Below are 13,720 nucleotides of genomic sequence, written 5' to 3' on the forward strand. Positions count from 1 at the left end.
GAAGGGTGTCTGAACTGTGGGAACAAGGAGGGAAGAGATAATCAAATGCTCATCTTCCTTTCACCCATTCAGTGTAGAATTATTACCTAAAGTTGAAAAAAAAATGTAAATAGCAAGAAATGTATGTAGTTTCCAGATTCTGGAGCAAACATCCAATGAACTAAAATAGTTTTAAAAGTATGTCGACCTATGGGACTTCCCTGGCAGTCCAGTGGCTAAGACTATGAGCTCGCAATGCAGGGAGTCTGGATTTGATCCATGGTCAGAGAACTGGATCCTGCATGCCACAAAGATCCCGCATGCCACAAAGATCCCGCATGCTGTAATGAAGATCAAGGATCCCGAATGCCACAACTAAAACCCAGAAGAACCAAATAAATAACGATTAAGAAAAAAAGTTTGTCTGTCTACAGAGCAAGAAAGTGGTGGTTGGAGTCGGGGGGCTGGGGGGACGGGGAGAGAATTAAGCGAGTGTTTTGCTTTTTAATTAAAAAAAAAACTGGAATTATTTGACTCTTCAATCTACATGTATGTATAACTGTGGGGTTCCCCGATAGTTCAGATGGTTCAGAATCTGCCTGCAATGCAGGAGACCCAGGTTCGATCCCTGGGTTGGGAAGATCCCCTGGAGAAGGAAATGGCAACCCACTCCAGTATTCTTGCCTGGAGAACCCATGGACAGAGGAGCCTGGCAGGCCACAGTCCATGGGGTCACAAAAAGTTGGACATGACTGAGCAACTAATGTCATATACAACTTAAAAATGAACACCAGTATCAAATAACTTATTAAATAAGAAAAATGCTAGGTGATCCATTCATTTGGCAAAATGACACACAAGATTTTTCAAAAGACCAAGGCAACCCCTCACAACCCTTCTGACTTAAGAGTATCTCCTCAGGACAGCCAGATTTCAAAAGCAAGATAGCCCAGGTAAAACCACTTCCTTCCCAACCCAACATAATAATTATGGTACTGTCTTTAGTACCCTTGGTGCCCACCCAGCTGGTCAGAGTCTCCAAGAGATATAACTTCAAGGAACCTCTGGCAGGACACACTATCCTAACTTCCTATCCTGTCTCCTCCTCCATTCCCCACTGACAGGCAGGGGCACACACCTGACTTAGAAGGAAACTTTCTTTAGGAAGGAAGGAAACTAAACTTTTGTTTAGTCGCTCAGTCATGTCCAACTTCACAACTCTGTGGACTGTAACCCACCAGGCTGCTTTGTCCATGGGACTCTCCAGGCAAGAATACCAGAGTTGGTAGCCATTCCCTTCTCCAGGGGATCTTCCTGACCCAGGGATCAAACCAAGTCTCCCCGGTTGGCAAATGGGTTCTTTACCACTAAGCCACAATGGAAGCCCAAAAGGATACCGTCCTCTCCCTTCAGCTCTGTCCCTTCACCAGAGCTACCTGCAGTGCTGAGCCTCCAGGACTGAGGGTTTCTTTAACCAAGTCCACAATGTCACAGGAGCACCAATCGCCAGCAATGCCAGCCTTTAACCCCAGCTCACAGTACCTCCTCCATGAATTCAATGAGAGATGATAGACACAACCTCCCCACAACGGCCAGGTGAGGGAAAGGGCTCTATCTGGACACCTCCTTCCCCTCCCTTCCTGAAGTCTATTCTTCCCATATCTTTCCCTACATTTAATTGGCTCTGTTGCTTTCCTTCACCAGCCCTACTATTTTATGGTCAAACAGCATTAGACATGAACTCAAAATACTATCCCTGTATTACTAACACATCAGTTAATGCCCTGTAGCCCGTTTTTTCATCTATAAATGCAGATAATACTTCTTGAGGATGCAGACCATGTGCTTATCTCTATATACTCCATAATATACTAAAGATATGCTAAAATATTCAGAGTAAATAAAGGAGCACCTCTAAAACCATGCTTCTGAGGAGCAATCTCCCATCAATCGACTAGCCTCATGCTCCTGGCTCTCTCACCCAGAACCACCCTGGTGCACAACCCAGAGCCAGACCCCCTCGTCCTCAGCGACCTGGAAGATTCAGTGACAACTGCCAAGATGGAGAAGGGAAAGCAGGACATACCTGGAAGGAGGTGGGAATGCAGACGAGGTTCAGATTCTCTTGTTTCACTCTTTCAGCTGTGAAGACAAAAGCCATGCGGGTGGTTTTTCGCTCTCCTCACTTTATCTTCTTTGTCATTCGCACATTTGCTCAAAGCCAACAGAAAAGGTCTAATCCCCACCACTGACAGGTCCCTTTCACTCCACGTCCCCACCTTTGGTGAAAAGTTGGTAAACAGATTCCACATGTCACCAGACAAGGACAAAAAAATGCCTAAAGAGGTTAAGTACTATTCACGGAAAGAGAAACATCAGTGTTTGCTAGTATGTGTTTGGCATTATTCAAAGAACTTTGTACAGATGAACTCTTTTAATCCAGGAACCCAAAGGTAACTTACAATTATTATTTCCACTTTACAGATGAGGAAACAGGTGCAGAGAGACAAAAATAACTGGTAAGCAACTAACAACCAACAGAACTAAGATCTGATCCCAGGCAGTCTAGTGCCACAGTCTTAACTACTTCCCTATATTGCCTTTTACAGAGAAAAGCTAGAACTTGACTTCTGCATTTAGTAAAAAATATAATCATTTATAGACCCCAGAGGGCAGTTAAAAGAGGGTTTATTTATTCACTTAAAATTTGCACCTTTCCAGAAAGTTTGATTTAAACAAAAAGAAAAGTCTTAGGAATTCCCTGATGGTCCAGTGGTTAAGACTTGGAGCTTTCACTGATGGGGCCCAGGATTCAGTCCCTAGTTGGGGAACTAAGATCCCACAAGCCATGTGGTATGGCCAAAAACCAAAAAATCTCAAGGGATGCAGACAAAGAATGCCTCCTCTCATTTCAGTAAACAAAGGATGTCATCAAGTCATGAGTCACTGTACCCACCCTAGGCAGTGAACTCTGAGAGGATTCAGGATGGAGAAAAACAGGACACTGGCCCCAGATTAAGGTGCACATAAAAGGAGTAATTTCATTAAGCCCAGACTCTTGCTTCTTCCCATACACAGGAAAGCACTGAATTTATTAACTTGTGATGTCTGGTTTTTCCTCAATTAGCAGCAATCTTTTGATGTTCGACTACTGGAGTTTTGTGTTGTTGTTTTTGCAAAAATTCCTACATGCCCTGGCTTCTCAACAATCCCTCAGAGCTATCTGAAAAGCTGTATCCCAGACTGAAGTCCTCAGTAATGCCCCAAATAAAACATAATTCTTGGGCAATTCCCTGGCAGTGCATCCAGAGGTTAGTACTCTGCAATATCATTGCAGGGAAAAGCGTTCGGTCCTCTTCAGGGAACTAAGATCCTGCAAGTCATGTGATGCGACCAAAAAAAAAAAATCATAATGCTCAATTTTTAGGTTGGGCTTCTTTTTTCCAGTCAACAGGGGAAAACTGTCTTATTAAAAATATCAAATCTCCACTGAATGTGCACCTAGGGAGGTTTAGATGGCACTATTACAAAATCTACAGCAATCCCAGTGCCCTAAAAGCCCTCCACACACACACAGTGCTGAGGCACAAGGGTGTACCACACTGAGGCCCCGTTAGGCTAATGAGAAGGCTTCCAGAAGCCAGCATGCCTGCACCACAATCATTCCTTCAAGACAGAGCGTTCCTGGGCTTTGTCCCCTGAGCGCAGCCCCTTGGCACTGGACAGAGGAGAGCAGCATTCAGGAAAGCCGCTCCTCTGGGCTCTGTTCTCACAAACAAGAGCAGGGCCGTCAAACCTGTTGAGCAGCCACGGAGGTTGACAGTTCCTGAGCCTTTCCTGAGCCCAGAGACACCCAAATCTAAATGAAGTCAGCACCTGCAGAGCCAGCCACCAACCGCAAGGTCACAGCCACGCCACGGTCACAAAGAGGACACGCATGGGCCGGCCTCGACTTGCGTGCCTGAGGGACCTCCAGCTTCAAAGGGCTTGCCTGCCTCAGGATCCATGAGGCCAGACCCAGACACACACACACACACACACACACACACAACAACCCCCACCACCACCACCACCACCACCACCACCACCACCACCACCACCACCACCACACCAATGATGATGATGAAGGTTCCATGGAGAACACACACAACAAAGACACAGAGAAACACACCTCACCTTGAGTCAGTTCCTCAGCTCCTCACCTGCAGCTCAGCAGAGCAAAGAAAGCCAGGGTAACCCCCAGAGTTGGGTGACGGGGCCCAAGAATAGCACTTGGAGGAGGACAGAAACACTCACCTGACTGCAGACTCCACATGGCTGGCACCAAGCTGGGCACATGCCCAGCCAGTGCCCACTTCCTACTTCTCCTCTATATCCCCTCCCCCACTGTCCTGCGCAAAACATCAAGTTGGCCCCAAGAACATACCTATTCGCTGCACAGCGTGGACAATTGTAGAACCACTCCCGATTCCCAGCACTTGGTTATTCTGCAAAGATAAAAAAAGAAGAGGGAAACTTTATTAATACTGTATTTCACTCCCTCTCCAGCGCCCTTCTAGAGCTATAAAATTATAAGGAATAGCAATTCACTGACATGGGCACAAAGCAGGTACTGTACCCACAGAAATATAATCACTGAACCTCAAAGCTGGACTTTGTTCTGGTGCCCAGTGGCAACTTATCAGCAGAGCCCTCCTCCTTCCATCCTTCACAATGCCACTACCAATTCCTCCTCTTCAAAGATAAACTGAGGCAGATTAAAACTTTAAGATTTTGTTTCAGCAAAAATCAACTCAAATTGGGCAGGATTCAACCTAGCAAACAGAAAGGATGTCTAAGAAGCTGTATAAAATAAAAGACTTTTATAGCAGGAAGGGAGCAGGAAATAAAGAAGCTACTTTGGGCTCAAAGGGAGTTAGTTACTGTAAGGTGAAGTCCCTGTAGGATGGCAGGGGTCTCCCAGGCAGATGGCCTCACTAGTGCTGATCAGGTGATCCTTGATTGGCTGGGCTAAGATTCCATTTCTGGGGGAGCCAAAAGCGTAATTAAGTATCAGTTTGGTGATGCAGGGCTTGGCATAAGCAACTCCCTTTGGGGCCTGTTGTCTTATTTTTAACATTCCTCATATTCTACCACACAGAAACGGCCTGCAGATGAACACTGGAGGATTTTTGGCCAACTCCAAAGAGAGGAATCGGAAAGACCCTAGGAAAAAACAGCCTAGCTGTACTAATAGCAAAAAACAGAGGTTTCTGACTTTAGTGACTTTTCATATATGTTCCCACATTGTAGATGTCAAGTTTTAACATCCACAGGCAGGGGGCTGACCACAGTCTCCTTCAAGTTGGTGGCATCACAGCAAACCTCAGAGACACACCAAGTCTACCATCAGAGCTCCAACCAAAGCCAACAGAAGAGAGCAGAGTCTGAAGCAACCTTGAATATCAAATCACATCAAGGGATCCTCATTTTGCACAAGTCTGCTTCAGAGAATATGGGGAGAGGGGGAAAGCTGAGCTGGGAACATGAGAAACAGTCTTCATCTGGTGGCCATATAGGAAACCATTCCATGAGTACAAAGGAGGAGAACCAGGCATCACACTACTGAGCCTGTCATTGCAAGAAAGGGGGAAGGGACCTGAGGGCAGAGCAGGGGCCCAGCCAAGGTCAGCTAGACCACAGACGGCAAAAGGCGGCCAGGGCACTAACAGGAACTGATGTGGAGCTTGGTTCCTAAGCAACTTCCTGGGTGTAATCTCTTCCCTGTTTAAGGCAGAACAGCTACAGGCCAAAGCAGCAGCTATCATCTACTAAGCACCTGTGAAGATTTACAAATGTTGATAAAGGTTGAATCTCACAACAATCCCTTGTGACCTCAAAGCCCTTCAGAAGTAATTCAACACCCCAAGGGAAAATAGATGGGGAAAGAGTGGAAACAGTGGCAGACTTTATTTTGGGGGGCTCCAAAATCACTGCAGATGGTGACCACAGCCATGAAATTAAAAGACACTTGCTCCTTGGAAGAAAAGCTATGATCAACCTAGACAGCATATTAAAAAGCAGAGACATTACTTTGCCAACAAAGGTCTGTCTAGTCAAGGCTATGGCTTTTCCAGTAGTCATGTATGGATTTGAGAGTTGGACTATAAAGAAAGCTGAGCGCTGAAGAATTGATGCTTTTGAACTGTGGTATTGGAGAAAACTCTTGAGAGTCCCTTGGACTGCAAGGAGATCCAACCAGTCCATCCTAAAGGAAATCAGTCCTGAATATTCATTGGAAGCACTGATGTTGAAGCTGAAACTCCAATACTTGGCCACCTGATGTGAAGAACTAACTCATTTGAAAAGACCCTGATGCTGGAAAAGATTGAAGGTGGGAAGAGAAGGGGACGACAGAGGATGAGGCGGTTGGATGACATCATAACTCAGTGGACATGAGTTTGAGGGAACTCCAAGAGATGGTGATGGACAGGGAGGCCTGGCGTGCTGCAGTCCATGGAGTCGCAAAGACTGACATGCAAAGACTGTCGCTTGGACATGACTGAGCGACTGGACTGAACTGAACTGACTGAAGCGAAAATTTAAGACTTAGAAATGAGCAAGAGACTATTAGACTCTTACAACAAAATGCTGGAATCTGCAGGCATTATCTGATTCTACAGGGGAGTGCGCCCCTGCAAATTCTTGCCCGTTGAAAAGTAAATTGTTTTGTGAAATCCAACTAATTATCCTACAGCTCTTGTTCGGTAGATGACAAGTCCGACTCTTTGTGACCTCATGAACTACAGCATGTCAGGCTTCCCTGTCCTTCACTATTTCCCAGAGTTTGCTCAAACTCCCGTCCATTAAGTCAGTGATGCCATCCAACCAGCTCATCCTCTGTTGCCCCCTTCTCCTGCCCTCAATCTTTTCTAGCATCGGGGTCTTTTCCAATGAGTCAGCTCTTTGAATCAGGTGGCCAAAGGATTGGAGCTTCAGCATCAGTCCTTCCAATGACTATTCAGGGTTGATTTCCTTTAGGATTGACTGGTTTGATCTCCTGCTATCCAAGGGACTCTCAAGAGTCTTCTCCAGATTTAGCAGAGTTCTTGTAAATTTATTTAAACATTCCCTGACTGTATATAATTGTGTGGTTCTTTGGGTTTTCCTGTGAACAGTTTGGGTTTCCCAGGTGGTGCTAGTGATAAAGAACCCACTTGCCAATGCAGGAGATGTAAAAGACATGGGTTCAATCCCTGGATCGGAAAGATCCTCTGGAGAAGGCCACAGCAACCCACTCCAGTATCCTTGCCTGGAGAATCCCACTGACAGAAGAGCCTGGTGGGCTACAGTCCAGAGGGTCGCACAGCGTCAGACATGACTGAAGCGACTTAGCACATGAACAGGTTACAGCATCTTTTCCAGTTCCCTCAATTCAATGAGTCAAATTGGGAAAAAAAAAAAAAAACGCTCTGATAATGTTATTTTATATCTGTATTAAGTATCATGATTTTACCTTTAAAAAGAAAATCATTTTTTGACAATGTTAATTACTCCCCTACACACCCTCACCTTGAATAAGCAACTACAGGAAGTTCAATTTGCTGAAACATATTAATTAAAATTTTTTAAGAGTTCCAGCAACTGATTAATAATGAACTCATTTGGCAAGGGGCAAGGGGGCCCTTTGTAGGAGGAAGAAAGGTCCTGAAGGCCTCTCGGGACAAACTCCCCATGGGACAAATGCCACAGGAACCTCCAGGGCAAACCCGTGGACCCCACTGCTGATACAGTCCTTCTCAAAGTGAGAGGACAACTCTAGCAAGAAGAGACTGGAAAGCATAAGAGGTGGAGGGATTTACAAAGAAAAGAATAAATCAAACGCTAATGTCCCTGCTTCTAACTGAGCCTCTCCTACCTACACAGGGCTCTGCCCATCAACCAGTGTTCCTGATGATGGAAGTCACTTTTACTGGCTCAAAGGTTACCAAATAACATCAAGAGGCCTTGAATGGAGCTCGTGTTAGGTCAGGAATCCACCCATGGTGGTGCCCTACGAAGGTAATGCGTCCACCAGCTGCTTAGCTACCTGGGCAAACCTCAACAGCAAGGTCTTCTAGACCAGAAAACGCTACACTACCACACAAAATAGATGAACATCAGAAAAACGTAAAAATCTTCAAGTAACGAGGGTGCTTCCTTAACCAGGGTGCTTCCCTGATGGTACAGCGGCTAAAGAATCTGCCTGCAAATGCAGGAGACACAGGACACGCTGGTTCAGTCCCTGGGTTGGGAAGATCCCCTGGAGGAGGAAATGGTAACCCCTCCAGTATTCTTGCCTGAAAAATCCCGAGGACAGAGGAGCCTGGGGGGCTACAGTTCGTGGAGTCGCAAAGAGTCGGACATGACTGAGTGACTAGGCATTCGTGCATACTCCCAGCAAACTAAGCAAACAAGGAAATACCTTGACTGACTAGGCAGGCTACACATGACCATCACACCTGACATGAAGCTGAGAGCTCCAGCTACACAGTAATTCAACTGCCAGATTCCTCATTCCCCCAGTCTCCTGTCATCCAGCAGGCAGGGAGCACACAGATGAACTTGGGTGAGTCACACAAGCTCTGTGCAAGGCTCCTCCCTTGGCTCCTTTTTGGTAAAGGCCAAGAATTGCGCAGACCTGCCAGGCCCAAAGCTTTTCAGCCCTGTGGTCTTGCTGCCCTGGAATCCAATGACTGGCCAGGAATCAGTGTTAACAGCCAAAGCTACACAGAGGTGGCCCAACAGTAGCCAGGCAGGCTCCACCAGAGGAGCAGGCCCCTCCTAATGGCAACACTAAATCACAGGTCATATGTGCAATATCACAACTTGGCTCACCATGTCCAGTGGGGTAACCTCCTCTGTTGACCTACTGGAACCACTGTCCACCAACTTCTTCAAGCTCAGCCAGCCAAAAAGCAAAAGCCAGGCTCCAAAGAGAACAAAGGAGGTTATAGACCTGCAGGAGCACGTGGCCCTGCGTGGTGACTCCTGTGTGCTGCACCAGCAGACCTGAGTCAAGGGTGGCTACCTAAGCCCTTCAGTAGAGAACTCTCCAAAATTTCCATTCGCCCAGGAATGGAAGTAGTCACTACACTGGAGCACCGAGGGCCTCGGGAAGGGAAACCCTAACACTCCAGTGGTTCACCCGACAACCTCCATATGTGTATCCACACTCCACACAACTCATCAGACATTTCGCAGGCAGGTCCCACTGCGACCAATGCCAAACGAAAATCAAGTTTACTACCTTCCAAAAGTTTACCCTTCACGGGATTGGGATACACACATAACTAGACCATAAAACGTAAAGCACCTAAGAGGTATGGAGGACTACAGAATTTAAGGGAAGAATTCCTCCCCCTACAAGGCTAGGGAAAAACTGAAAGAAGAATGGCCTTTGAACCAAACCCTGGAGGACAGGGTGTTAACAGGCAAGAGCAGAAGATGAGAAAGAGCATTCTAGGTAGAGGGTAGTGACATGAAAACACAGCCATGCCAGCCGTCTGTCCCTTCCAATGTTCTGGTCCCTGGGAGAGAGAACAGCAGAGAAGGAAACAAGTCTGTGGGCTTAAGGACAAGAATCAGAGCCTCCTATCCTTGTATCCCCTCCACCTGGCTCACTACTGGCTTGTAACAGATGTCATACAGAGGTTAGGATGAGGCTAAGAGCTTCAAGCTCAACATTCAGATAACGAAGATCATGGCATCCGGTCCCATAACTTCATGGGAAATAGATGGGGAAACAGTGGAAACAGTTGCTGACTTTACTTTGGGGGGCTCCAAAATCACTGCAGATGGTGACTGCAGCCATGAAATTAAAAGATGCTTACTCCTTGGAAGAAAAATTATGACCAACCTAGAGAGTATATTCAAAAGCAGAGACGTTACTTTGCCGACTAAGGTCTGTCTAGTCAAAGCTATGGTTTTTCTAGTAGTCATGTATGGATGTGAGCGTTGGACTGTGAAGAAGGCTGAACACCAAAGAATTGATGCTTTTGAACTGTGGTGTTGGAGAAGACTCCTGAGAGTCCCTTGGACTGCAAGGAGATCCAACCAGTCCATTCTGAAGGAGATCAACCCTGGGATTTCTTTGGAAGGAATGATGCTGAAGCTGAAACTCCAGTACTTTGGCCACCTCATGCGAAGAGTTGACTCATTGGAAAAGACTCTGATGCTGGGAGGGATTGGGGGCAGGAGGAGAAGGGGACGACAGAGGATGAGATGGCTGGATGGCATCACTGACTCGATGAACTTGAGTCTGAGTGAACTCCGGGAGATGGTGATGGACAGGGAGGCCTGGCGTGCTGCGATTCATGGGGTCGCAAAGAGTCGGACACGACTGAGCGACTGAACTGAACTGAACTGAAGAGCAGAAGGGCACTTCAGCAGATGACAATGCATCACTTGGCTGGTCAGAAGAGACAGGGAAAACCTAAACAGGCAAAGCTGGTCCACAGGAAGGGTCAGTTCTAAGAACATTCCAAAGGTGCAACCAATAGGACCTGGCACAGAAGCTACCTTGATAAACTTACACAAACTGAGTATAAAACTGAGCAGGCCCTTGTGCCCTGTTTGTTGTTTGTAGGAAACAGGCTTCATACAGCCTCCTTGACCTTCCCTGAGTTCCAAAGGACAGATACAAGCAATCACCATTCAGGTAAGGTAAGGAATGCAGAAGCAAGGGAGGAGCAGTCAAGAAACAAAGCCGTGAAGCAAGGGCCTGGTTCCTCCTCAAGGAATATACATGACAACAGTCTCTGAGTTCTTGCACAGGAACTAAGGCCCCAATCAAGTAGAAAGCTGCTAACCACCACACAGTTACCTCACCATCAGCCAATCAGAAGGCCTACACACAGTGGAAGATAAGACTCTGACCCCCTTCCTAAATGATTAACTGCAATTAACATCCCCTTTCACCTTAGTAAAGTAGGTTCTAGAAGTTGGCCTTCTCTCCAGGTTGCCAGCCTCCAGAACAAAGCAATTTTTTCTTTCCCAAGTTTTCTTTTGAAAGCAAACTTGTCTGTCAAGGGGTGAGCAGTCAAATCTGAGTTGGGTAGCAAGGAAACAATTTCAAGACACAAAGTGCTAAAGGAAAATTTGGCCTTAGACGGAGAAAAAGGATAACCCTGGAGAGGGCTGCTAAACCTTGACAATCAGGTACAGGACTGTGATCAATAACCTTGTCTTGGAATTCAGTGATCTTGTTTGCAAAATATCCAGGATCAGCATCTTCTCCTCCCTTTAGCCACATCTCTGGCCTCCACACCAACTACCTGACACATAGCAGGCACTCAACAAGTTCCCGCACAGGAATGAAATGAATGAATCAGTGGTAAAAAGTACAAAATACAGGACTTCGCTGGCGGCTCACTAATAAAGAATCCACCTGCCAATGCAGGGGACACAGGCTCCATCTCTGGTCCAGGAAGATCCCAGGAGAGCAACTAAACCTGTCCGCCCCAGCTATTGAGCCTGTGCTCTAAAGCCTAGGAACTGCAGCTACTGAAAACTGTGTGCCCTAGAGCCCATGCTCCGCAACAAAAGAACCCACTGCAATGAGAAGTCTGCACACCAACTAGAGAGTAGGCCCGGCTCACCACCAACTAGAAAAGCAGCTGGAGCAGTGACCCTGCACAGCCAAAAATAAATAATAAATAAATAAAATTATTTTAAAAAAAAACACATTCAAATAGTGTTGACATCTCAGGAAAGAAGTCTGCAAAGGCAAATAGTGTTAACTGAGACTGGGGTGAATGCCAAAAGGTCAGTGGAGATCTCCCCAGGATGGTCTGGCAACTTCAGGCAACAGGTGGCTGGGGGCTCTGGCCTGAGGTGGGGGCTTGCAAATTTTTATTTAACCAAATACATAATTTAAAAAAACACAATGGTCAGGAAGACATAATAATAATAGGATAATAGGAAATCTAACATACAGGTCTTTTCTATTTGTATAGATTTCATTTGCCCATTACCATTCACTTTCTCGAGGCATTTAAAATTTCAGCCGATTGTCCCAATGTTGCAGCTGAGACACTAAATCCCAAAAGGACAGCCAGATGACACATTCCACATTATCTCTGTGAATTCCCATAGAAATTCCTATTGCTAACCAGACTATTACACCAGAACAGGGCAGCTATGTAACTGGGGGAAGGGCACTGGAACAGGAGTCACTGGGTTTGGGTCTGGGAGGATACTCGGTCATTCCTCCTACAGAACACGCTGAGCCACAGGTTACCACGCGGGCCCCTCCCACTTGGCCAGGCTGTAGGAGGATCTAACATCTATCCAGCAAAATAACTTCGTACACGAAAGCATTACCAAATGTAAAGAATAAAGAACCATTATTTGAGAAAAGAGAATCTGATACCACTTTCCAGAAAGCAGAAAACACTAAAAGCCAATGAAACCCAGGAAACTCCACCTAAGGGCAGAGATACCCCACTTGGCTCCCGGCTCCCAAAATTCTTACAATTAACATAATTGATTGTTGACAGCAAATCCAAAAGACTCCACCAAGAGGACCACACCCGCCACTTAGCCAACAAGTGGGGTCACGACCTCACTGACATTACATTACGACCTCACAATAACAGCTAAACATCTCCACATCCCGACCTTAAAGAGGATCTCCAGACTTCAAGTGTCCACCCGAGCCCTGCCAAAAGGAGGAGGTTTAAAGTGTTTGGCTCCTTCTCCGCTTTCCTCCGGCAAGTACATTCAGGAGCCGGTGCGCGCCCAGCTAAGCACTTCCCTGGAGTTAAATTTCAAAACACTTTTCAAATCAGCTCCCCACCGACTTCCCTGGGCAGTGAAGCGAGGTGAACACTTCTCGGCAGTCCCAGTCTTTTATCTGTTGATAAGGAAGCCAGGCGCTAAGTCCCTCCTAACCCCACTCCGAACATCAGACACACCACCACGCTCCACTTGGCAAACTGTTATCTGGCCTGACAAGCAGTCGCTAGACAGCTGAACTTTAGGGTACTCGGCCCCAACCAATTCCATATTTCAAAGGCCTTGAAGGAGCAGGTCTCAAGGCAGGTAAAGTGCGTACTCTCTCCCCTCTCACGCAGCCCCCGCTCTGCCAGGAACTTGGCGCACCTGGCAGCGCTCAGAACCCGCAGCAAGAGCCCATACCGCCGTGCACGGGCGCCCAAGCCCTGAACTGCTCACCTTCACGTGGTTCTCCACGGCCGCGCGGCCAGCCAGCTTCTTGGCCTCCTCGGCCTTTGACATCGCGGACGGGCCCGGACAGACGGTGTTAGTCTCCCTGCCGCCGGTACTGGTGCTGCCAGCGCCGAATTGCGAGCGTCCCGACAACTGCACGTGGGAACCCGGAACGCTCCAGCTGTTCCCGCCTCCGCCAGAGGCCGCGCCCCCGGCCCGCCCGGGCAGCGGGGCCAGGACCCGCCCGTAGAGGGTGCTGAAGGGCCCGGGGCGCTGCATCCCTCCGCCTCGCTCCAGCCTCCGCCACGGTCCCGCCCCCCGGCTCCGCCGGAAGTCTTGAAGCCCACGTACAAGGTCGGCTTCCGCTGCGGCGCGGTGCTTTCTGGGAAATGTAGTTCTAGGTTTTCAGTGACCGGAAGCCGCGCCCCAGCCTGGACTACCAGCCCCACAATGCTCCGCGACCGGGTGCGCAAATCAAAGACGAACTTTGTTGTGACGGCTCGTACAGAGCAAGCATCCCCGGATGGATCAAGGCTAGAGTGTTTTTTGTTTG

General features: G+C 47.4%; 1 protein-coding gene across 2 annotated transcripts in view; it reads right to left on the reverse strand.

The window, feature by feature from the left end:
• RPIA (ribose 5-phosphate isomerase A) overlaps positions 1–13,448 on the reverse strand; it is a 34,891-nt gene extending 21,443 nt beyond the window's left edge. For both annotated transcript variants that reach the window (XM_052648873.1, XM_052648872.1), the window contains exons 1-3: positions 13,174–13,448; positions 4,406–4,466; positions 2,066–2,121 (exon numbers count right to left, since the gene is read on the reverse strand). In XM_052648873.1, coding sequence (XP_052504833.1) covers positions 2,066–2,121; positions 4,406–4,466; positions 13,174–13,446 — 390 coding nt within the window. In that variant the 5' untranslated portion in view covers positions 13,447–13,448. The remainder of the gene's footprint in view (positions 1–2,065; positions 2,122–4,405; positions 4,467–13,173) is intronic.
• Positions 13,449–13,720: the final 272 nt, after the last annotated feature.

Source organism: Budorcas taxicolor, chromosome 11 (genome assembly GCF_023091745.1).
Source record: "Budorcas taxicolor isolate Tak-1 chromosome 11, Takin1.1, whole genome shotgun sequence".
In the NCBI taxonomy this organism is placed as follows: domain Eukaryota; kingdom Metazoa; phylum Chordata; class Mammalia; order Artiodactyla; family Bovidae; genus Budorcas; species Budorcas taxicolor.